Source organism: Xenopus tropicalis, chromosome 10 (assembly GCF_000004195.4).
Source record: "Xenopus tropicalis strain Nigerian chromosome 10, UCB_Xtro_10.0, whole genome shotgun sequence".
NCBI lineage: Eukaryota > Metazoa > Chordata > Amphibia > Anura > Pipidae > Xenopus > Xenopus tropicalis.
Genome location: NC_030686.2, coordinates 42,691,820 through 42,713,730, shown reverse-complemented (window position 1 = coordinate 42,713,730; position 21,911 = coordinate 42,691,820). Strand labels below are relative to the sequence as shown.

The following is a 21,911-nucleotide window of genomic DNA, read 5'->3' as shown; positions in this document are numbered from 1 at the left end:
GTGCCTAGGGTCCTAGCACCCCCCAAGGTTTCCCCTTAGGCACGTGCCTCTTCTGCCATGCCTGTGCATCACTGCTTCAGAAAAAGTTGTTTGTTTGCCTTCTCTGGACCAGAAATAAGAGAGACTATTATGTGAACAAAAATAGACTCTTAGATGGATATATAATTGATTCAGATTCTGAAGATGGCTTGATAGGGAACTTTGCCCAAAAATTGTGGCTAGAAATCAGGGTAGAGTGTCCCAAGTCGTGCAAGCTGTTGGAATACCTGTAATAATGATTGTTTATTTCTCCTGTAGCCTCAGTGCACTCTTCCAGACGTTCTCATTTGGATGTTTAGCAATGAGAAGAGGATGGCATATGCGCGGATCCCTGCCCAAAATATCCTCTATTCAGTGGTGGAAGAAGAGAAGGGGAAAGACTGCGGCAAGATCAGTACTGTCTTTTTCAAGGTACAGGGAAGAAAATCTGGTTAAACTGTTATAACACAGTTCTATTGAGATTTTTAGGTTACTGCTATCTGGTTGCTGATGTCTCTTAAAGTAGCCATACACAGGCAGATTTAAGCTACCTATTCAGACTGATGCGGCAGATTATTTGCCTGTGTATGGGGCCCTCCGACAGGCCTCTCCAACCGATATCTGGTCAAAAACTTCCAGATGTTGATTGGGCAGGCTTGATTGAGGTGGCCCCCTTATCATATCCCCTGCATTGTACAATATCGCCTATCCAAGGTGTGCATATCAGGGGAAAGATTTGCTCTCAAAATCTTACCGTGTATGGCCACCTTTACTCTAAAAATATTGGATGGGGGGTAAATGGATATGAGGCCTTCAATAAAGATCCTCTTTGTAGAAGCAAAACCTTAACCTGCAATGGAATTGAAACACTAAAAAGCTAATTTAAGTAATTAAAAAAATAAAAAGAAAAGAAACAAATTGCAAACTTTAGAGTACAATAGTAAACACTATTCTAAAAGCTAAACTCATGGTGAATTTACCCTTTGCTGAATCACAGGGCAAATAATATACAAATATACCAAGATGAAGAGTAGAGTTACTGAATGGGTTCTTGAGGTGATACCATGGAACTGGCTTGGGGTAGAAATATTTTAGCTGGGAATGCTTAGTGTGTGGAAATGGCAAATTTTTATAGTATGATTCTTCTTCCTTCTTCGTAGCTCCCAGGGTCATATAATGGAGAAATCTTTGCAAAAGCCGAAGTTTATATGTGGCTTGGAGTAACCAAATACTCCAAGAACAGTACTGCTGACCTGCCCCAGGATTTCTTGCATCTGTACGACAATAATGGGCAAATAACGGAGTCTCCACCCTTACCCCTCACACCTCCAATCAAAATCACTCGGGATGGTAAGCACTTTCTTATATGGTGATTTTTAGGGATAAAATAAAGGGTTATTAACATCAAAGTATATACATTGCCACTCTGCATGGGTGAACACTCTTATGATTTCTAGAAGAAATCACTATATATTTGTTTTGTTTGTCTACAGCTATTTATTATCTGTTGTGTCAGGGTCAGGGATTTGTGTAGACAGAAATGTCTACAATCAGATAAGCAATTTAATCTAGGCAGGCGTTAAGAACAGGGCCTTCCTGCACATTATGGTTCCTGGCACTCTCTAGCCTCTGTGAATGATGTCCAATATAAGGGGGTGCTCTAGGACCCACATGCTGCCCCGTTTAAGATAAGGTCCTGTAAAAGTGGCAGCTCTGTGGTTTGTCAAAGCAAATTTTTCCTTTCTTCTTGACCTTCAAATACAGGTGGGCACCCACACATCAGTAAGGTCTGCTCCATCTACACACACACCAAACATCCTAATTTAGAGATTGTTCCTTTGTTTTCTAGATTTCTATTACTTCCAGCTCCGTGCTCACCTGTACCAGGCCCGAGGTATCCTTCCTGCTGATGATAATGGCTTGTCTGATCCCTTTGCCAGAGTCGTATTTGGAAACCAATGTTTGACCACGCAGGTAAGATCTCTGGGACACCATCATGATCAGACTTGGGAATAAGGATATATATATAGTTATATACATAAGCCTGCCAAGTAAGTGGACAAACAGATATTGCAACTGCCTTTTCGCTAACAATTGTTCTTTTCAGGTCATGAATGAAACTCTGGCTCCCATGTGGAATGAGCTACTATTGTTTGACCATCTTGTTTTGGATGGGAATAAAGAAGATATAAAGGATGACCCTCCCGTGATCATTATCAACATATATGATCAAGACAAATTTGTAAGTATAGGGTAACTAGTTAGTATATCTAACAATGTTATTGCATGCGCTTCTACCTTTCCTGCACATGAGGAGACAACACCTACTAGAGAGTGTAGTTTCTAGTCTAGTCTAGACTAGACAGTTGCTGTCTGTCTATACAGAAGGCCTGTTGATATTGAAGATGACCATGGTAATTAAACAGCTATGTATGAATGGTCTCATTAGGGGAAATTGAAAAATTGGTTGATATAACAAATTATAAATATAAAAAGTAAAACAGAAAATAGGTAACTGTAAAGTATATCATTTTATGATACATCACTGAAACTATCTACCGTTTACTTTTTCTAACCTTCCCTCTTTCTATCCCATGTTCATAATTTAGGGAGCCCCTGAGTACCTTGGACGTGCATTTGCCACCCCAATTGTCACTCTGCTTACTGACGATGATGAAGATGGCGAGGACACAGGGCCCAAGTACATTCAGCCTGCCCTGCAGTTCTTCGATATTGTCAAAGGGAACAAAGAAGCCGGAGAACTGATTGCGACTTTTGAATTAATTGAACTCAATAGCAAAAAGTACTTGGAGGTGAGCTGTTAAACTTAAGTACAAGGACCTCTAAGGGAAATAGACTTGTTTGTTGTTTATATGATGATAATAGAGATAGCAGTTTATATTCTAGGAAAGCTGAAGAGTGAAACAGACCCTATGTCTCAAGGGAGTATCTAAATCAGGGAACTAGACATGAGGCATTATCTAGATCAGAGAACAATTTATAAGGGAAAATCTACAGTAGATCAGGGAACGCATCACAAGGAACTATTTAAATGTATTGAATTAGCCACAATATGCTATCTAGATCAATGAACTCAACAAAGGGAACTAAATAGAATAGAACAAGTGAATATCTGGATCAATAAACCTGCCGCAGGGATCTATCTAGATCAAGGGACTTCCCACAAGGCACTATTTAGATCAGGGTACATAATACAAGGAATTGTATAGATCAGAGAGCTCCAGCTGTGATAGAACTCTCAGCATTCTCCTACAACAGTTGATCGACAAATAGGCTGGACTTCAATGATCTAGATTCACTCTAGTGAAAAATAGAGTCTAATTTTTGCTACATAGCTTCAAAAGCCAAAACCAGCTGTGCAAAGAACTGCAAGAGACAGCTACAGTTTTTAGTTGAGATTTAAATGATTCTCTTGGCACGACTGCCCTTGTTTGTGACACCGAGGAACAAGAAATAACAAAAACAGAATAAATATTTGTTCTATTTAGCCGACTATTCCGGAGCATGTGTACCCAGTCAACCCAGATTTTATGGACGAGGAGACCGATCGTTACATAATCCCTGCTGGGATCCGTCCAACTCTCAAGGAATTCAGAATTGAGGTAAATCCTGTAACATCCTTGTGGAGCTTACAAAGCAATAAACAAATGTAATAAGAAGAGTAAATATTGCATGCCATAAATATTTAATGCTGCTTAATTATCCACGCACAGGATTTTTCTGTAGGAGAGTTTCATTGGCTGGTGGTCTATAAATACATGTATAAATCAGGGCCATCTTCATCTGCAGTGTCCTATGGAAAAATATATCAGTGAAAAGTAGATTGACTCTTTTTTTTATTTTCAAGTAAGATGGCAAAGCCTCTTGTGTGCAGAAAGTATTCTTCCACTATATATCTACAAATTTCACTATATATCTACGAATAGGGGGCTACCATATAGCTGAGCTATTTTCCATAGCACTATGATAACAGCAAACCCATAGTTCATAAACAGTTGACTCTGTTGATGGCTTTGACTGCACATATTTGCCGTTATTAATATGGGTGCCATATTTCTTGCTTCTCCCAAGACAATGGGGTTTCAACTGGGCAAATTTGCACTTGGGCAGTCACCCATAGCAACCATTGAGTCATTAGCAAAAATCTGGTTGTCATGATTTGCTGCAAATTTGCTCAGGGTTTATAGATGACCTCACTGTCCTGGGAGAAGCAAGGAATATGGCAGTTTCCGCCCATATCCAGTAACAGAGCACTGAATAACATTGTAGGACCATCAAGCTAAGGTAAGCGGACACTCACCTAGTCAAATGGAGAGAATACTGTAAAAGCATATAGGAGGAAGCCTGATCAACAAATGTTTTGCCTCTACATGACTCCCTGGTGTTCTTCACATACCTCCTTACTGTTCTGCTACATGCATAGCAATTCAATGCTTCCATGTTTTCTCTTGGCAGATTCTATTCTGGGGGTTGAGAGATCTAAAAAGGATAAACCTATTCGAGGTGGAGCAGCCTCAGGTGCGCATTGAGTGTGCCGGCAAGAAAGTGGAGTCTGAAGTTATCTTGAGCTGCAAAGAATTTCCCAATTTCACAGAGCTGGTTAAATTTGTGGATGTGGTAAGTGGATAGTTAGCCCACAGATAAACACTATCTCATGGGTTTGTAGCCACTTCATATGTTCCTGGCACCATGAGCATCTCTAAAACAATTGTGGCATCTCTAAAACAATTGTGCAGTAAAGCAAGTGAATTTTGACTCCCATTTTGCGAAATAATCCATCAATGGCGAAATGCAGAATCCATCCCTGCCGAAAAATTTCGCCCATCACTATTAAGCAACATTGACATAACCAGGCATCTTCCAGAAACTGGAAATATCTCAAGCTATACTGACTGTCCAATACAATGTATTGCTTATACAGGTATGGGATCTCTTATCCGGAAACCCATTATCCAGAAAGCTACGAATTACAGAAAGCCTGTCTCGCATAGACTCAGTTTTAATCAGATAATTTAGAATTTTAAAACTAATTTCCTTTTTCTTTGTAGTAATAAAACAGTATCTTGTAATTGATCCCAACTAAGATATAATTACCCCTTATTGGGGGAAGAACAGCCCTATTGGGTTTATTTAATGGTTAAATGATTCCCTTTTATCTGTAATAATAAAACAGTACCTGTACTTGATCCCAACTAAGATATAAATAATCCTTATTGGACGCAAAACAATCCCATTGGGTTTAATTAATGTTTTAGTGATTTTTTAGTAGACTTGAGGTATGGAGATCCAAATTACGGAAAGACCCCTTATCCGGAATACCCTTGGTCCTGAGCATTCTGGATAATGGGTCATATACCCGTACAATGAGATTTCTTGATTTAACATGATCCATTTCCAACAGGGGTTTATTTACATTTTACATCCTTTGTCATTTCAGGAGCTTCCAGAGCAAGTGTACCTTCACCCACCCTTGAGCATCTTTGTGGTGGAAAAGCGGGCATTTGGGCGCTCTGTTATGGTTGGTTCCGCAGTGGTGTCTCATCTCATGAAGTTCGCTCCCAAGGAGTTGGAAGAGAAGAATGAAGATGAGGCTAAACAAAAACGTGAGTTCATCTCATGTATATAGATACATCAATTTAAAGTTTATACCCTTTGCTACACAATAGAAAATCTCTTAAGGAACATATTGCATGAACAGGTGGTGGGAGCCACAGGCTGGCCATCCCTGATTTAAATAGGTGTAACTCTCAAGGTGGTGCCCCAAGTTTATTGACCTGGGTTCCCTTGTGTAATTGTCTAGGGGTCCATCACAGCCTTGAGATGATTTAAAGGGTATTTGTAATTTAAGGTTTAATTTAAGACAGTTGCTACCAAACTCTAAAACTGTCCTAGTTCACTGGCTAAATCCTCTATCATGGAGTCCTAGTTTGCTGGCTAAATCCTCTATCATGGAGTCCTAGTTCGCTGGCTAAATCCTCTATCATGGAGTCTTAGTTCACTTGCTTAATCCTCTATCATGGGGTCCTAGTTCACTTGCTTAATCCTCTATCATGGGGTCCTAGTTCACTGGCTAATTCCTCTATAGTGGGGTCCTGGTTCGCTGGCTAAATCCTCTATCATTGGGTCTTGGTTCACTGGCTAAATGCTCTATTGGTAGGGAAGGGGTCCTGGTTTACTGGCTAAATAAATAAGAGAGGCCTACTTCAGCCTCTGGACCCTCAGCTCTATCTGCTACCCTAGTGAGCACCAAGAAGCTAACCCATGGCAAATCAGATTTTTTAACAAGAATAAGAAGGTTCCTATAAATATATATATACGTTTTATTTACATGAATATAACATACAAAGCTCTCACAAGGTCGGCTAAAATTAACTTATTTTAGGACTAAGTTAATTTTAGGAAAAAGTTTCCATGCACCAAAATACAGTCAAATTCATGTTGGTGATGTACAGTGAGTAGGAGGATAAGTCATTGTGTAGCTAAATAATGCATCTGTCAAGGGGAAAAACAACTTTCTTAAAAGCAATGTGTTTTCGGAATTACCAGGCATGTATACTGGCAGCTGCCAGAAAAAGAGAATAAAATGCTACATAGCTGCAGTATAATAATGAATAGAAATAAGCCGCTGACTGACATACTGATGGCACAGTTATGCTTGCAGTTTGTAGTAAAAGATAACTTGATTGCCTTCCTGTTTAGAAAAGAAGATGCTTACCCGTTTAACCAACTTGACAACTGTGATAAACATTGAATCAGAAGACAAAGGAACAGACAGCAAATTCAACCCCCTCAATATTGTGAAGGTATGTGATATTTTCAGAATTAAATTTATTGTCAGCGAAGAACTGAGTCTTGTGTACTTGTAAATAAATAACCACCACAAGCAGCAGAACTTAACTGTGCAGTGTAGAGCCAAGTTCAGAGATACACAATGATTTTGGCAGCAAAAGTCATTTCCCAAAAGTCACTTCCCTGGAAGTGAAAGGAAGTACCATGGCCAAAGATGGTGGCTGCTATGTGCCAACACCGCTGAGAAGTTCTGCACTTGTCTCCAATGTACACGGGCAGAGCTACTGTATGTTCTGGCACGTGTTAATGATGTGATTTAAGATTGGAGACTTTAGATTTTGGATTAAAGATTTATGAAATACATAGAACCTATCTCACCCCACAGCGGTTATATGGCATGAATCCCAACCTATCCCAGAACTGCCCAAGCATGCCCCCGCAAACTTTATCCATATGACATGGGAATGCCCTAAAATCAAACCCTTCTGGGGAAAAGTAATACAACAGATAAAAGAAAAAACTGACATAACACTCCCAATGGATCCTAAAATCATACTGCTCAACCAAGTAGAGGAGATATCTCCAAGAAGGGCACAAAGAACATTATTGTCAATACTATGTATGTATGCAAAGAAAACAATTGCAATTCACTGGAAATACAGTGGAGGGCCATCACCACACGCATGGGAACAATTGATAGAAAAGGCCATTCCACTTTACAAGCTTACCTATATGAGAAGAGGTTGCCAAGACAAATTCTATAAAGTGTGGGAACCCTGGCTAGGCCTAGAACCAGTAGTGGACTAAACCCCTATAAGCTATATATATATAGAACGTAAGTTAAAACACATACCGACTCTTATACCTCCCCTAAATAATGAGAGAACTTAGGAACTGTAAGAAATATGACACCATCATGGTAAAGTTGGTTATATTTTTTGTTCTCAATGTTAAAAAATGGCATTTGTAACAGTCAATGTTTTACATGTAACATAAAAAGAATTGTTAATAAAAAAAAAAAGATTTATGTTGTTATTCTGAACAGTGCAAACAGCTTGCCTCTTGCATTTTTCCTTTAGGACCCTTTAAGTAAACTGTCATCCAAAATATTGAAAGAAGAAGAACTTGAAGAAGAAAGGCCAGATAAAGAGGAATTGGACTGGTGGTCAAAGTACTATGAATCCTTGCGAGAATTAAATGAACAGGTATGGTCTGGCAAGAAGAAGGGTTTCCTTTGCAACCTGAGCATTGCTCAGCACAAAAACCTAATTATTAGCACTCCATTTAAAGGTAATGTGTGTAGTCTCTGTACATAAGTCTCAAAGAAAAAGACAGACATATATATTGTTTTGAACAGACTTTGGCTATGGGATAGCAGATATATAAACATGATAAGGTGTTTATGGTTTCACAGGCCTAAAAGTAATTCCCATTTCCCAATTTCTGGCCTGGATCATCGATGCTTATGGGAGTTAGTAGATACTTTATTGGTAGAGGCATATATGGTGACCACAAGCGTAGTGTATAAGTATTTATAGGGACCCATAGGGTTAAGCTCCCCTATGGCTTTAATTCCCTACTTCTTTCTGATTTTACTGTTACTGGGCAAAGTCCCATGTATCTAGTTTACACTATACTTTGCACCTTATTGGTTATTTGGGTTGGTCACACCTCTTGCAAACTCATATAGTGTTTAGCAAGGAGGTGTGGCTTCCTCTTTGGCTGCCTCTGTGTCTCAGGTGAAGGACCACTGAGCCTGGGATCACAATAGGCCCCAGTAAAGCCTTATTGCCCTGAGTTAACATCCACTCTGGTGAAGTCGGGGACAGGGCCCCGTGAATGAGGATTTAGTCAGAACAGCAGAACTGTAAGAGCACTCTCTAGGAGAGTGAGATAGCTAGAACTAGATAGCAAGGGCAGTTCAGGCCCCAACCAGAAGGTCAGAAAGGAAGTACCCTTCCATCCGGCAATGTTGCCTTAGCTTAGGGCCACAGATAAGTGACAGGATACAGGTTAGTATAAACCCTGATCCATGCCTGGCCGTAGGACCCACACAAGTTAAAGGTTATCAACCTGAGGATTGGAGTAACTATTCAAACTGCCTTCCAAAGGGTGCCAAGCTGACAGGTGCTTTACCCGTCCCAGTCTCCCAAAAGAGGTGGGATAAACCGGTGGCATCCTCTCTTGTTATCCTCAGTGGGTTCTGCTATAACTGCCTGTATTTGTGTACACTGCTATAACCCTGCATTTCAATTGTCTTTGACAATAAACTTGTGCTATAATTCAACTGCCAAGAACCTTCTGGCGTCCATCTTTGCTAATCTGCACTACACACAGCTACAGTGAGTTGCAGTTACACTAAACCCTTGCATTTAGGGGTAACATATTCATGTATTTTCTAAATGTAATGTTTTGTTTAAATATATTTACTTGCAGGCAGCAGCTGCTGAAGAGGAAGAAGAAGCAGAAAATGAAGAACAAGGTGGTGAGAATTTACAGCTCACGACTTCTTAAAAGGGGATTATGATGCTACAAAATAGGCTGTGGGATAAGGAGGGCTGTGGCCAGACATTCAAAAAAACAAAGGAGACTTAGACGGAAGGGGAAGTAAACTACAGGCACAACAGTTGTCAGGTTAAAAAGGTGATTCTTGTACAAGGCATCAGAGATGCTCAGTATGGAGATTTTGCTGAAATCTGTAGCCTTTTTTATGTTTCAGCGCCGATACAGGACAAATGAAAACATGCAAAGTATGGCAATGCCTAATTCCTGATTGATTTTTTACTCCTAGATGGAAACGTTGCCGCTTTAGACGCTGAAGGTGATGATGTTTCTATGGTGGTGGAGATCGCCAAGCCAAAACGGAAACCGATTGCTACTCTCACGGTACGGCCAGCTTAATAAAACCTAAGGGCAGCCATTTTGTTCTGCATTAAAGAGGAGCATGTCTAGCACATAGAATGATAGAAATATATTACACTAAGGAGAATGACGTTTTTGTGTTTTTTTTTCTTACAGATTTATAATTCAGAGCTTGAGAATGAATTTGATAACTTCCAAGACTGGCTGTATATATTCCCCCTGCACCGCGGAAAGGCACTCGATGATGACGATGGTGAAGATGACAACTATATGGGAAAATATAAGGTACTCACCCTCTGCCATGTGATACCAGCCATTACTAGTTTTCTGAAGAATTTTAGCATTAAAGGGAACTTGTGTTTCCATTAGGGTTGGTAGAAGAAGTAGAGTAAATATTTGTAGTAAAGTGTGTAGTAAAATGTATAGTATCTTCCTCAGTACATAGTAAAGATATTGATATTGCACTTCTTTCTACTTTCATCAAAATTGAAAATCTTTTCCAGGGATCCTTTTTTATCTACCCTGCTTCCGAGGCCACCTCTGAAAACCAGATAATGAAGGGCGTACCGAGGAACCGGCCAATCAAAGTGCTTGTTAGAATCTACATTGTTAAAGTGAGCAAATATATTGTTATTGAAGCTGAGAATAATGCTAGACCGTGATAATATTAGCGCTGAGGTGCATTCTGGTTGTTATAATGAGCATCTACAAGCAGATATAGATAAATGTATTTCTTTAGGTATAGGCAGTCCTATACTAGCAACTATTCCTAGCAACTTTTCAATTGGTCTTCATTATTTTTTTTTTTATGGTTTTTGCATTATTTATCTTCCACTTCTTCATCTTTTCAGCTTTCAAATAGGGATCACTGACTCCTGGGAGCCAACAAACTATTGCTCTGTCAGCTTACAATTTTATTATTTTTGTTGTTACTTTTTATTCTTTATCTTTCTATTCAGTCCCTCTCCTATTCATATTCCAGTATCTCATTCAAACCACTGGGTGGCTGCTAAGGTAAACAAGACCCTAGCAACCAGATAGCTGCTAAAATTCCAAAAGTGGAGAGCTGCTGAGCAAAAAGCTAAATAATGAAAAAACACAAAAAAATAAAATAAAGACCAATTGCAAATGGTTTCAGAATATCAATATCTGAATGCCATTACTGAATTTCTAAAGGTTTAGCTGCTTATGGTCAATATTTTTTCATTTTGTAGGCAACAGAGCTGTCCCCGACAGACCCGAATGGAAAAGCGGATCCATATGTGGTGGTGAAAGTGGGGGAACAAGAGAAAAACAGCAAGGAACGATATATCCCCAAGCAGCTGAATCCAGTGTTTGGAGAGTAAGTCATTTGGGGCTGAAGGAGCTGGCAGTGTTCCTGCTCTAGAGTAATAGCACTATATTGTCTGTAGCAATGCAACATGCCAAGCCATCCAATAATGAAGCAGTAGTCATGTAAGGGACAAGTCTAGCCTGGGTTCAATTCCCAAATTTAGAATATGAGCTCTAGAGGGCAGTGTCATCCTGTCAAACAATCTGTACTGCAGGCACCTGTTTTATCCTAAGCAGCTTAGAACGAACTTTAAAAGTCATTTGTAGATGTCACATCTGGTTGCTAGAGTCTTGTTTAACCTAGCAACCAGGCTCTGATTTGAATAGACTGGAACATGAATAGGCAAATGACTAAATAGGAAGATACATAATAAGTAAATAAAGTAACTTATGAAAGTAGCAGTAATAACAACATTGTAGCCTCATAGAGCAATGTTTTTTTGTCTGCTGGGGTCAGTGACCCCAATCTGAAAGCTAGAAAGAGGTAGAAAAGGAAGGCATATAACTAAAACACTATAAAAGTTAATAATGAAGACCAATGGCAAAATTGCTAGAAATAGGATATGCTATGGCATACTAAAAACTGACTTAAAGATGAACCATCCCTTAAAACCATTCCTTACCTGCTCTTTTCAGAACCATATTTTCTGTTTTACTTAGAATGGCCAGATGATGGCAGCAAGTGATTAATCTTTATCTTCTGCCAAAAACTCTTCAGCTTCAAAAACACTTTCAGCTGCTGATCTGGGAGTTTAGAACACAAGCACCATTTGAATGATGGGATAAGAACCTGAACGGCCACATATGTATAAATCTAGCTTCTGGATTTCCCGTGTTCTCCCAGATTGCTTTGCAGGATCCTTTCTTGGGTTGCCACCTCACCCCCTTTAATACTGGCCACTTATTGAATTCACATCCTACATGGCTAATTAGCAATTAATTTAGATGCATGCTGCATGGCTGCACATAAATCAGTTTAGTCTGCAGCATACATTGCATGCAGGATTTGGATTTAATATGTAGCCAGTATTAAAGGAGATGAGGTGGCAACCAAAGCAGGGTTGGACTGGGGTGTACAAGGCCCAATGGGGCTGCTACCCCAAGGGCCCCCACACCCCCTCAGGGGCCCCCGACTACCTGCCAGCTGCTAACAACTGGGGGAAGGAGGGCAGGTGGGGATCATGTCTGGGTCAACGGGGCCCATTGGGTTTTCTCCCAGTATCCCGCATGTCCAGTCCAACCCTCCCTGCCTATTGTAGTCAGTGGATGCTGTAGTAGAGCAGGCCTGGACTAGCAATCTGTGGGTTCAGGCAAATGCCAGAGGGGCTGCTGTAAGGTGCCATAGTCAGTCACTATTTATTGGGCTGGGGGGGCTGTTTGGGCCTCTGGGTACTTGGAATGCCAGGACCCAGGCCCAGACTGGCAATCTGTGGGTTCAGGCAAATGCCAGAGGGGCTGCTGTAAGATGCCATAGTCACTATTTATTGGGCTGGGGGGGCTGTTTGTGCCTCTGGGTACTTGGAATGCCAGGGCCCAGGCCCAGACTGGCAATCTGTGGGTTCAGGCAAATGCCAGAGGGGCTGCTGTAAGATGCCATAGACACTCACTATTTATTGGGCTGGGGGGGGGGCTGTTTGGGCCTCTGGGTACTTGGAATGCCAGGACCCAGGCCCAGACTGGCAATCTGTGGGTTCAGGCAAATGCCAGAGGGGCTGCTGTAAGATGCCATAGACAGTCACTATTTATTGGGCTGGGGGCTGTTTGGGCCTCTGGGTACTTGGAATGCCAGGACCCAGGCCCAGACTGGCAATCTGTGGGTTCAGGCAAATGCCAGAGGGGCTGCTGTAAGATGCCATAGACAGTCACTATTTATTGGGCTGGGGAGCGCTGTTTGGGCCTCTGTGTACTTGAAATATAACTTTTAATATGAGTCCAGACCTGAAGTAGTGGCAGGTTGCCCACTCATTATACACCCTAATGCTGTATGAGGTATGTGGTGCTGGTCTATTTGGATTCACATATTATTAGAAATGATGAAAAACAAATAAAAGCTGCACTTTTGCAGGATAATAAAACTTCCCTAATGTCTTCCAGCTGCCGCCTCTGTCTGTTCACTAGGGAACTTTAAGAATGTGACCCATATGGAAGGGAAACAAATAGATAAAGAAATAACTGTCCCCAGCCAAACTCAGCAGCACTTCCTCCCTCACTCTATTTTGTATTTGTTTTTTTGCTACACAGGGTATTCGAAATGACCATTTCCTTCCCCATCGAGACAGAGCTCCTAATCCAAGTGTTCGACCACGATCTGGTGGGATCAGACGACTTAATTGGGGAGACTAAACTGGACCTGGAAAATCGTTTCTACAGCAATCACCGGGCAAACTGCGGGCTGGCGTCCCAATACGATATGTAAGTCAATGCAGTGGGGCCTCTTTTGTTTTAGAAGACAAGCAACGGAGTGCTATGGAGTCCTGAAAATACCAGCAATGTAACGAAAACATTACACTTACCAACATACAGCTTTATTACAGGAATAAGGACAGAAAATACCCAAACCTTTCAACCTACTTCCCTATGCTCATGTGTAACATGCCACTCCTATATCATGTATGGTGGGGGGTACCCACTGCTAGGCATAGCATAAGCTTTGCTCCCAGTCTCAGACAGGCTCAGACTGGGATACAAAATAGGCCCTGGCATTTCAAGTACCCAGAGGCCCAAGCACCCCCCCCCCCAGCCCAATAAATAGCGACTGTCTATGGCACCTTACAGAAGCCCCTCTGGCATTTGCCTGAACCCACAGATTGCCAGTCTGGGCCTGGGTCCTGGCATTCCAAGTACCCAGAGGCCCAAACAGCCCCCCCAGCCCAATAAATAGTGAGTGTCTATGGCATCTTACAGCAGCCCCTCTGGCATTTGCCTGAACCCACAGATTGCCAGTCTGGGCCTGGGTCCTGGCATTCCAAGTACCCAGAGGCCCAAACAGCCCCCCCAGCCCAATAAATGGTGACTTTCTATGGCACCTTACAGCAGCCCCTCTGGCATTTGCCTGAACCTACAGATTGCCAGTCTGGGCCTGGGTCCTGGCATTCCAAGTACCCAGAGGCCCAAACAGCCCCCCCAGCCCAATAAATAGTGAGTGTCTATGGCATCTTACAGCAGCCCCTCTGGCATTTGCCTGAACCCACAGATTGCCAGTCAGGGCCTACATATAGCAGCTAACAAGATGGGCTTTGTGCTGTAGCTCTTCTGTTGTTTTACCCCATGTTTCTTATTTCTTGTTTCATGTAGAGAAGGGTACAATGAATGGAGAGATGCCTTTAAGCCCTCTCAGATTTTAAGTTCTTTATGTAAGAAGCACGCTCTTCCTGCCCCAGAGTACAGGAGGGAGGAGGTCAAGGTGAACAACAAGCTCTTTAAAATTCCAAATGAAGCCTTTCCTGAAGGTAAGAAATCTTGTCAAGTCAAGGATCATATAGGACATATTAGGTCCCCAGCCAATGTTATGTTTCTGTAATATGATTTGCTGTAATAATGAATCTGTGCTTGATAGTATTGGTGTCAAAACAATCCTATTGGGTTTATAATTTTAATTTAGTGATCCAAATTATGGGAAAAGCACTAGTCCCCAGCATTTTGGATAACATATATGTATATAAGTTTGGTATGTTGCATAATACACATTACACAAGTGGCATCACTAAGCATGAATTAGTTTCTAAGGATGTGCTTTACAGCTTATGCATTACTTGTATTCACAGAGGCGTTCCAAAGAGATAGGAACAAAGAGTCGGATGAGATGTTGTCGGGGTATGATGAACACAAAGCCTTGTATGTTCTCCAACACTGGGATGAGATGCCAGAATATGGTAACAGATTAGTACCGGAACACGTGGAAAGGCGTACTCTGTATAATGAAGAGAACCCAGGCCTGGGGCAGGTAATCAGCACGGTCCATCTTATAGTGAAGGCTGGGCCTATACATCTAACTGTAAACTCTATTAGCGATGACTGAGTAAAAAACTGTAACCCAAGCCAGACTGACACACAACTCCCAACCCAATCATTTACCAGTCAGTAGTGTGTGGGGGGACATGTTTGTAACCTGGAACCACCTATGGCATCACAAGAGGTAGTATAGGAGATATGCAAACACAGCTTGAAAAAGAGTCACTTTTCTATCTGTTTCTGGGTGGTGGACCCTATATGGACCCTCTAACCCCTATATATGTTTGTTGTTCCTCCTTTTAATTTGAAGTGACTGCCTCAAAGGCACTATGGTTATCTGACTATGGCTGAGTTTTAATGGACCTAACAGACAGGAAGCATTTACACATAACCAAGGGTATCACAAATTACAAATTACACTTTACACAACGTGGCTGTTTTGTAACAAGATGAATGCATCTTCTTTTTAGGGCACGCTGCACATGTGGATAGATATGTTTCCAACAGATGTACCTGCTCCTCCCCCTGTAAATATAAAACCACGGGAGCCAATAAGGTAAGCCTTGTGCAAGGTGCTAAGTCATCTTGTAATACAGTTGTGGGATCTTTTATTTGGAAACCTCTAATGCAGAGAGCTCCAAAATACAGTGTTGCTATTTCCTATAGAGGCAAAGCCATTACCTACCCAACATGCAATCATGTCTTTTTGGGTGGAAAATCCCTTTGGCTATGCACGCAGTCGGCAGCCAATGGTATTTGACTTTCCCCAAGCATGATCCTATTGTTGGTCTGATGGCCACATATTGGGATTAGATAGATCCCACCCACCATGTTGGTGGCTGAACTGGGTGAAAATCCAATTACTTGGTGGCCTGGTCAAATAAGCAGATCTTTATATGTATGACCAACTTTATACAATACTAGCATTTACGTGAATTCATTTGGATCTAATGTGAAAATATTAGGTTGAGATATGAAGGGTATGATAAGGTACAGTAACCCATAGCATCCAATCAGCAGGTAGCATTTATTAAGCTGACAATAAATGTAAAGGAGTGGATCTTTAACTGATATGCCCACATATATCAGGCTTATCTAAAGGATTGGATCATAATTGTTGCTAATGTAGGCAGTCATCAACACACCTATGTGGTCCTTGATCCAATAGGAAAATCAAACCTGTCCAATCAACATCTGCCCAATATTTGCAGTTGGGCAGGGCTGTCAGCTGGCACCGTACAGAGGCCAATAAGCTGTCAACTACAAAATTGTAGGTATTGAATGGGGACAGCTATTTTATACCTTTAATTAAAGACTTTTCCCCCTTAGCTAGCCCCTATATTTTACCACCCCAAATGCCCTTACTGCCCAACTCTGAAATAATCGTCATGTCCGCCAGGAGAATGACTTCTGCTTCCTTTTCCTTCTAGTTATGAACTGCGTGTCATCATTTGGAATACTGATGATGTTATCTTAGATGACGTCAACCCTTTTACTGGAGAGCCCTCTAGTGACATCTACGTCAAGGGGTAAGTGGTCAAGGTGTTTGTTTGATTGATCAATGGATCCAGAGCTTCAAAAACAAGATAAAAATAGTGGTAGAGCACAGCTGCAGAGTAACAGCTTTACAGCCCCCTGGTGGCCTCCACCCCTGTGGATGTGCAGCAGTGCTCATAATCGCACCTTCAAGTCTTATGTCCTTCCTGCCCTGATGTCTCTGGTGGTGGGGGGGGGGGCAGCACCAAGAGGAGGTGGTACAGTCATACCCCTTGCACCCCTGATAGTTATGCCACTTTCCGATCCATATGTATTAAGGATGCACTGAAACCAGGATTTAGTTCTGATTTGGCCAAAGCATGTCATGTGACATACCTCTGGACAGCTGAATTTGACACACATGATGCATTGTTTCATTCTTTAATAATGCTGATTAGGCTTCTGCCAAATCTTTAGGGGAGGATTTGGTTTTTGGCAGAATCCAAGAAATATGGATTTGGTACATCCCGAATATTTCTGAATTCTGCTGATTGTTCTGTGCACATGATAAGCTATATCCTCATATTTAGCTATACCTAAGGAAAACAATATGGCAGCACCCACTAATATGTCCAAATACAATTTTAGAGAGAAGGAATGTTCTAGGCACCCAAAAAGCTTCTTTCTCTGACTTTACTGTCTCTGCAAGGGAAAATATAGAAAAGTACAAGATACTTACTGTATATGTTGGGTTTATTATCCTCTCAATGAAATGACTGAATTACATTTTTCCAAGCTAAATATCAATATATCCCTTTTTCAGCTGGATAAGGGGTTTAAACAGCGATAAGCAGGAGACCGACGTGCATTTCAATTCCCTCACCGGAGAAGGCAACTTCAACTGGCGCTTTGTTTTCCAATTCGACTACCTCCCCACCGAGAAGGAGATCACGTATAAGAAGAAGGAGTCCATTTTCTCCTTGGAGGAGTCAGAGTTTCGAGAGCCGGCTGTGCTAGCCTTGCAAGTTTGGGACTACGATCGGATTTCCGCAAACGACTTCCTTGGTGGGTAGCGCAGAATATTAGGTTTAAATATAGGACAGTTATAAATCTGAAGCAGATATGAATTATCGTTGAACAGAGCAGTATAAAGGGTTCAGGCCTGGACTGGGATTCAAAATAGGCCCTGGCATTTCAAGTACACAGAGGCCCAAACAGCCCCCCCCAGCCCAATAAATAGTGACTGTCTGTGGCATCTTACAGCAGCCCCTCTGGCATTTGCCTGAACCCACAGATTGCCAGTCTGGGCCTGGGTCCTGGCATTCCAAGTACCCAGAGGCCCAAACAGACCCCCACCCCCCAGCCCAATAAATAGTGAGTGTCTATGGCATCTTACAGCAGCCCCTCTGGCATTTGCCTGAACCCACAGATTGTGAGTCTGGGCCTGGGTCCTGGCATTCCAAGTACCCAGAGGCCCAAACAGCCCCCCCAGCCCAATAAATAGTGAGTGTCTATGGCATCTTACAGCAGCCCCTCTGGCATTTGCCTGAACCCACAGATTGCCAGTCTGGGCCTGGGTCCTGGCATTCCAAGTACCCAGAGACCCAAACAGCACCCCCAGCCCAATAAATAGTGAGTGTCTATGGCATCTTACAGCAGCCCCTCTGGCATTTGCCAGAATCCACAGATTGCCAGTCCGGGCCTGAAAAGGGTGAATAATAACCCAACTCCCATATAAGAGTATAGCAGGTGTATTATCTAATGCTTTGTTTAAGGGACGCTTATCAAACAATGGAATTTTTCGCAGAAAATAATGTATAAAGTTTTAGTGCAATTAAGTACTGCTTGTTCTTAATGCATTATGTTTAATAGGGGTGGCATATGGACAGCCAGCAGAACATTCCCCAGCTCAGCTGGGTTAAGGAGTATCAGGGCCTACAAGCCACTAAAGAGCCCTGTACTGACTGCCTATAGCTGGCTTAAGTTCAGGGCTGAGACAAGAAATCCTGTGTTTCTTTTGATAGTGGACTCAGTGCAGCTTTTCTGTGAGTGCTTATGGCTGTATTTACATAGACCTTTCTGATAAAGCTTACTTAGTTTTTACCTTTCCTTCTCATTTAATGGCAAATCCCTCTTCTTTCCATAGGGTCCATAGAGTTGAAATTAAACGACATGGTACGAGGGGCAAAGACCTCCCAACAGTGCACCATAAAAATGGCCAAGGACAGGGCCACTCCCCGCTTCTCCATCTTCAGAAATAAGCGCATGCGGGGTTGGTGGCCCTTCGTCAAACTGAAAAGCGAGGAGGATGAAGAGAGAGAGGAACGAGAGGCCAAAGACAAAAAGAAAAAAAAGAAAAAGAAGAAGAAGAACGTGAGGATAGAGGACGTGCAGTACACAGATTCCAGTGGGAATATTTTCATACTAGCGGTAAGTCACTCACATTCTGTTGTCACACTTATACTTAATGCACCAGTACAGAGATCTAACTCTATTTTTCGTTATCCTATGGCTGCTCTCCTACCTATGGTCAGGCAGGGGGAGGGGCTTAGAAGCCAAGCAGAGCATTTTCCCATTGAGTTGACCATTACAATACACTGAGGAAGGTTTGATCATTACTCTTGCTCTACCAAACTTTACATGGTTTGCCCTCTCTCACAGACATATTCCATTAGAACCCCTGCCAGCCTATATATTTGGTTCCACATTCTGTCACTGGAAAGAGCACTCCAGAAGCAAGAAACCTAGATCTTTGTACGGGGGGAGAGGCAAGTTCCTTGTGATACTAATGTGTATGAGCCAGATGTCCTTTATTGATATAGGCCAATGCACAGCAGTTGTTTGCTATGCCGCCAAAGAATTACTTGCCACCGCTCTGGCTGCCTGCCGTAGACTGGTGATAAATGGATTTTGGCCCAAAAAGGCTTAAATGCATGTCTTTGTCCTGAAGAACATTTTTATCAGGATCCAAAGGGATATTATAGCACAAAGGCAAACCTACACAAGGCTTAGGGACTGTACCATTTGCAAAGACAAGAAGTTCCAGAAGGGTTGTATAATCTTTTCCCTATTCGCTTCATGTTACTCTGTTTAGGGGAAAGTGGAGGCAGAGTTTCAGTTGCTCACGCTTGAAGAGGCAGAGAAGAGTCCCGCTGGTCGGGCGCGTAAGGAACCAGAACCCCTGGAAAAACCTAAGTAAGTATAATGTGTTTCTATACAATGCAGATGTGTGGTTAGAGCCCTGGCACGGTCTCTGTAATCCAATGAAAGATAATAAAAGTCACAAAGTTTTGCCCTGGTGTAATAAATTACAGCACAGCTGGTAGAATCCTATATTAATACAACCACCTGATTGCCTGCTGCGGGTTAGTAAATGTGGTGCTAACTATCACTTCAGTGCATTATACAGTATGAATTGCAATGAGTGCCTGTTGAGGAGTATTTGCATTATGTACTATGTGTTACTTATACACACTGAACCTATTCAGGGTGCAGGTGTGTGTGTATCTGGGTCAGCCTGTTCCATTGCCTATGACTCTGAGTTAGTCTCTTCATTGCCTATTTATGTCTGTCTGTGTTTTTGTAAAGATTTATTCTTAATTTGTGCCCAAGAGGGAAGGGAAAGGGGAAGGAAAACAATAACAAAACCAACTGATTATTTACAAGAACTGGTGCAATAGGGAAGCACATTACGGTAACGCTTAGTGGGATCTTTTCTGTAAATATAACCAAATGGTACCAAATAGTACTGCAAGCTTGGCACGCAGCAGGGTACAGTCACATGGATGAGCAGCAACCCACATAGCTGAGTAAGGAGAAGGCAGCCACACACTCCTAAATATACCTACAAATACTTTAGAGCAGGGATCTAGGGCATGATGCCAGGGTATTGCAAAACAAATGAAAGGCAGATTGACCAACAACTGAATGGCCACAGAATCATAACTGATGAGCTAAGTGGGGAAGGCTGGGACTTTTCTACTTGATATAAATAACAGGGCCCCAGGGCCCAGCCATGATTTCCTGTGTGTATCTCAGAATACCCTTTGTATATACAGCATTAGTCATTTCTGATTTTGCTCTAATTTTTCTTTCTTTTTTTTTTTTGCAGTCGTCCCAAAACCTCATTTAATTGGTTTGTAAACCCTTTGAAGACCTTTGTCTTTTTCATATGGAAGAAATACAAGAAATATATCATCGCGCTGGTAATCATCGCCATCTTGGCTATGTTCCTGGTCCTCATTTTGTACACCATGCCCGGATACATCAGTCAGAAGATCATCGGCGGTTAGTGCTAATATATGCTATGCATATCTGAGTGCAATGGACAAACGACGGCTTTTTATAGCATTCCGGGATATTATCATCAGGTTTGAGTTTAGACAATGGCTCTTTCCATAAACCCAACATGTGTTTGCAGCTTGGAAGGTATCGCTCCTTTTTGCTCGAGGCTACTCCAGGTTCTGCTGTGACCTCAGTCTGTAAATATATCATCACTTTATTAACCGTTATTCGGAATAATTTATAATTATATTGTTGGATTATAATTTAATGCTTTACGGTACTTTCATGTGTTTTTATTTGTATTTGTAATTGTACTAAACTGTGTTTTCTCCATCAATCAATGAATATGTAAAGTTCTCTCTACCTCTTTAATTTTAAGACAAGGGATAGACAACCGTTTAGGTGGCCGTAGGTATTAAGATCCGCTCGTTTGGCAAGGTTGCAATTGGCCCTACAATTGAATTACATAGGGGCCCAATCAACACCTGGCCTGTCGGGGGTCCTCATACACGAGCAGATAAGCTGCCAAATCAGTCTAAAGGGCTCAAATTGGCATCTTAAATCTGCCCGTGTATAGCCACCTATACACAGCTGAACTACAAGTCCCTACAAACTACCTGCTGATCTGAAGGGGCTTCTGGGAGTTCTGCCACAATGGTTGTCAACTTCCGACACACAACATTTTTTCCCAGAATAACTGCACTTTAATACTGTAATATAATCTTGCTGAATCTACCCAAGAACCATTCATGACTTATGCACACAGGCTTTTGATTGGAATCTCTATATTTCCCTTGAGGGCTTGGATTGGCTGTAGCAGAATTTGGAATATTTCTCAATAAATGCAGGAAGCAGAAGATAGGTCCTAATTCCACACTGGACGGAGATGTATTAAATAGTCTGACACACTCCAAACTCTAGTACAGATTTTTCTACCTCTACTGCCTCTTTCTGCTTACAGTACAGTAAAGCAATGGTAAGAAAAAGGAGAACATTTATGTTTTATTTTTTAAAATGTTAGTAATTTTGATTGCACTGAGCCTATTTCCTAGTAGTGATCTCCCCTGCTTCCTTTCTGTCAAGAGAACAGCACGGCAGGTCTGCTTTATGAGCAAGGTGGCAGATATGTGTATGAGTAAGCAGGAGTCAGGAAAGCTGAGCCTCCATAAGAGTGGCAC

At 41.8% G+C, this 21,911-nt stretch overlaps 1 protein-coding gene across 2 annotated transcripts in view; it reads left to right on the top strand.

Annotated features, from left to right (window-relative positions):
* The window catches only part of LOC101734097 (fer-1-like protein 4), a 52,902-nt gene extending 31,699 nt beyond the window's left edge, over positions 1-21,203 (top strand). The window contains exons 22-45 of one of the 2 annotated variants that reach the window (XM_031894421.1): positions 298-450; positions 1,179-1,368; positions 1,868-1,992; positions 2,126-2,260; positions 2,628-2,831; positions 3,528-3,641; positions 4,495-4,656; positions 5,477-5,642; positions 6,739-6,842; positions 7,908-8,033; positions 9,265-9,310; positions 9,620-9,714; positions 9,847-9,975; positions 10,194-10,304; positions 10,905-11,032; positions 13,264-13,434; positions 14,317-14,471; positions 14,787-14,965; positions 15,444-15,529; positions 16,404-16,502; positions 17,273-17,514; positions 18,596-18,879; positions 19,544-19,644; positions 20,561-21,203. In XM_031894421.1, the coding sequence (XP_031750281.1) occupies positions 298-450; positions 1,179-1,368; positions 1,868-1,992; positions 2,126-2,260; positions 2,628-2,831; positions 3,528-3,641; positions 4,495-4,656; positions 5,477-5,642; positions 6,739-6,842; positions 7,908-8,033; positions 9,265-9,310; positions 9,620-9,714; positions 9,847-9,975; positions 10,194-10,304; positions 10,905-11,032; positions 13,264-13,434; positions 14,317-14,471; positions 14,787-14,965; positions 15,444-15,529; positions 16,404-16,502; positions 17,273-17,514; positions 18,596-18,879; positions 19,544-19,644; positions 20,561-20,741 (3,486 nt within the window). In that variant the 3' untranslated portion in view covers positions 20,742-21,203. Of the gene's footprint in view, positions 1-297; positions 451-1,178; positions 1,369-1,867; positions 1,993-2,125; positions 2,261-2,627; positions 2,832-3,527; positions 3,642-4,494; positions 4,657-5,476; positions 5,643-6,738; positions 6,843-7,907; positions 8,034-9,264; positions 9,314-9,619; positions 9,715-9,846; positions 9,976-10,193; positions 10,305-10,904; positions 11,033-13,263; positions 13,435-14,316; positions 14,472-14,786; positions 14,966-15,443; positions 15,530-16,403; positions 16,503-17,272; positions 17,515-18,595; positions 18,880-19,543; positions 19,645-20,560 lie in introns of both variants that reach the window. The other variant, XM_031894420.1, reaches the window with a different exon arrangement.
* The last annotated feature ends 708 nt before the right edge of the window (positions 21,204-21,911 follow it).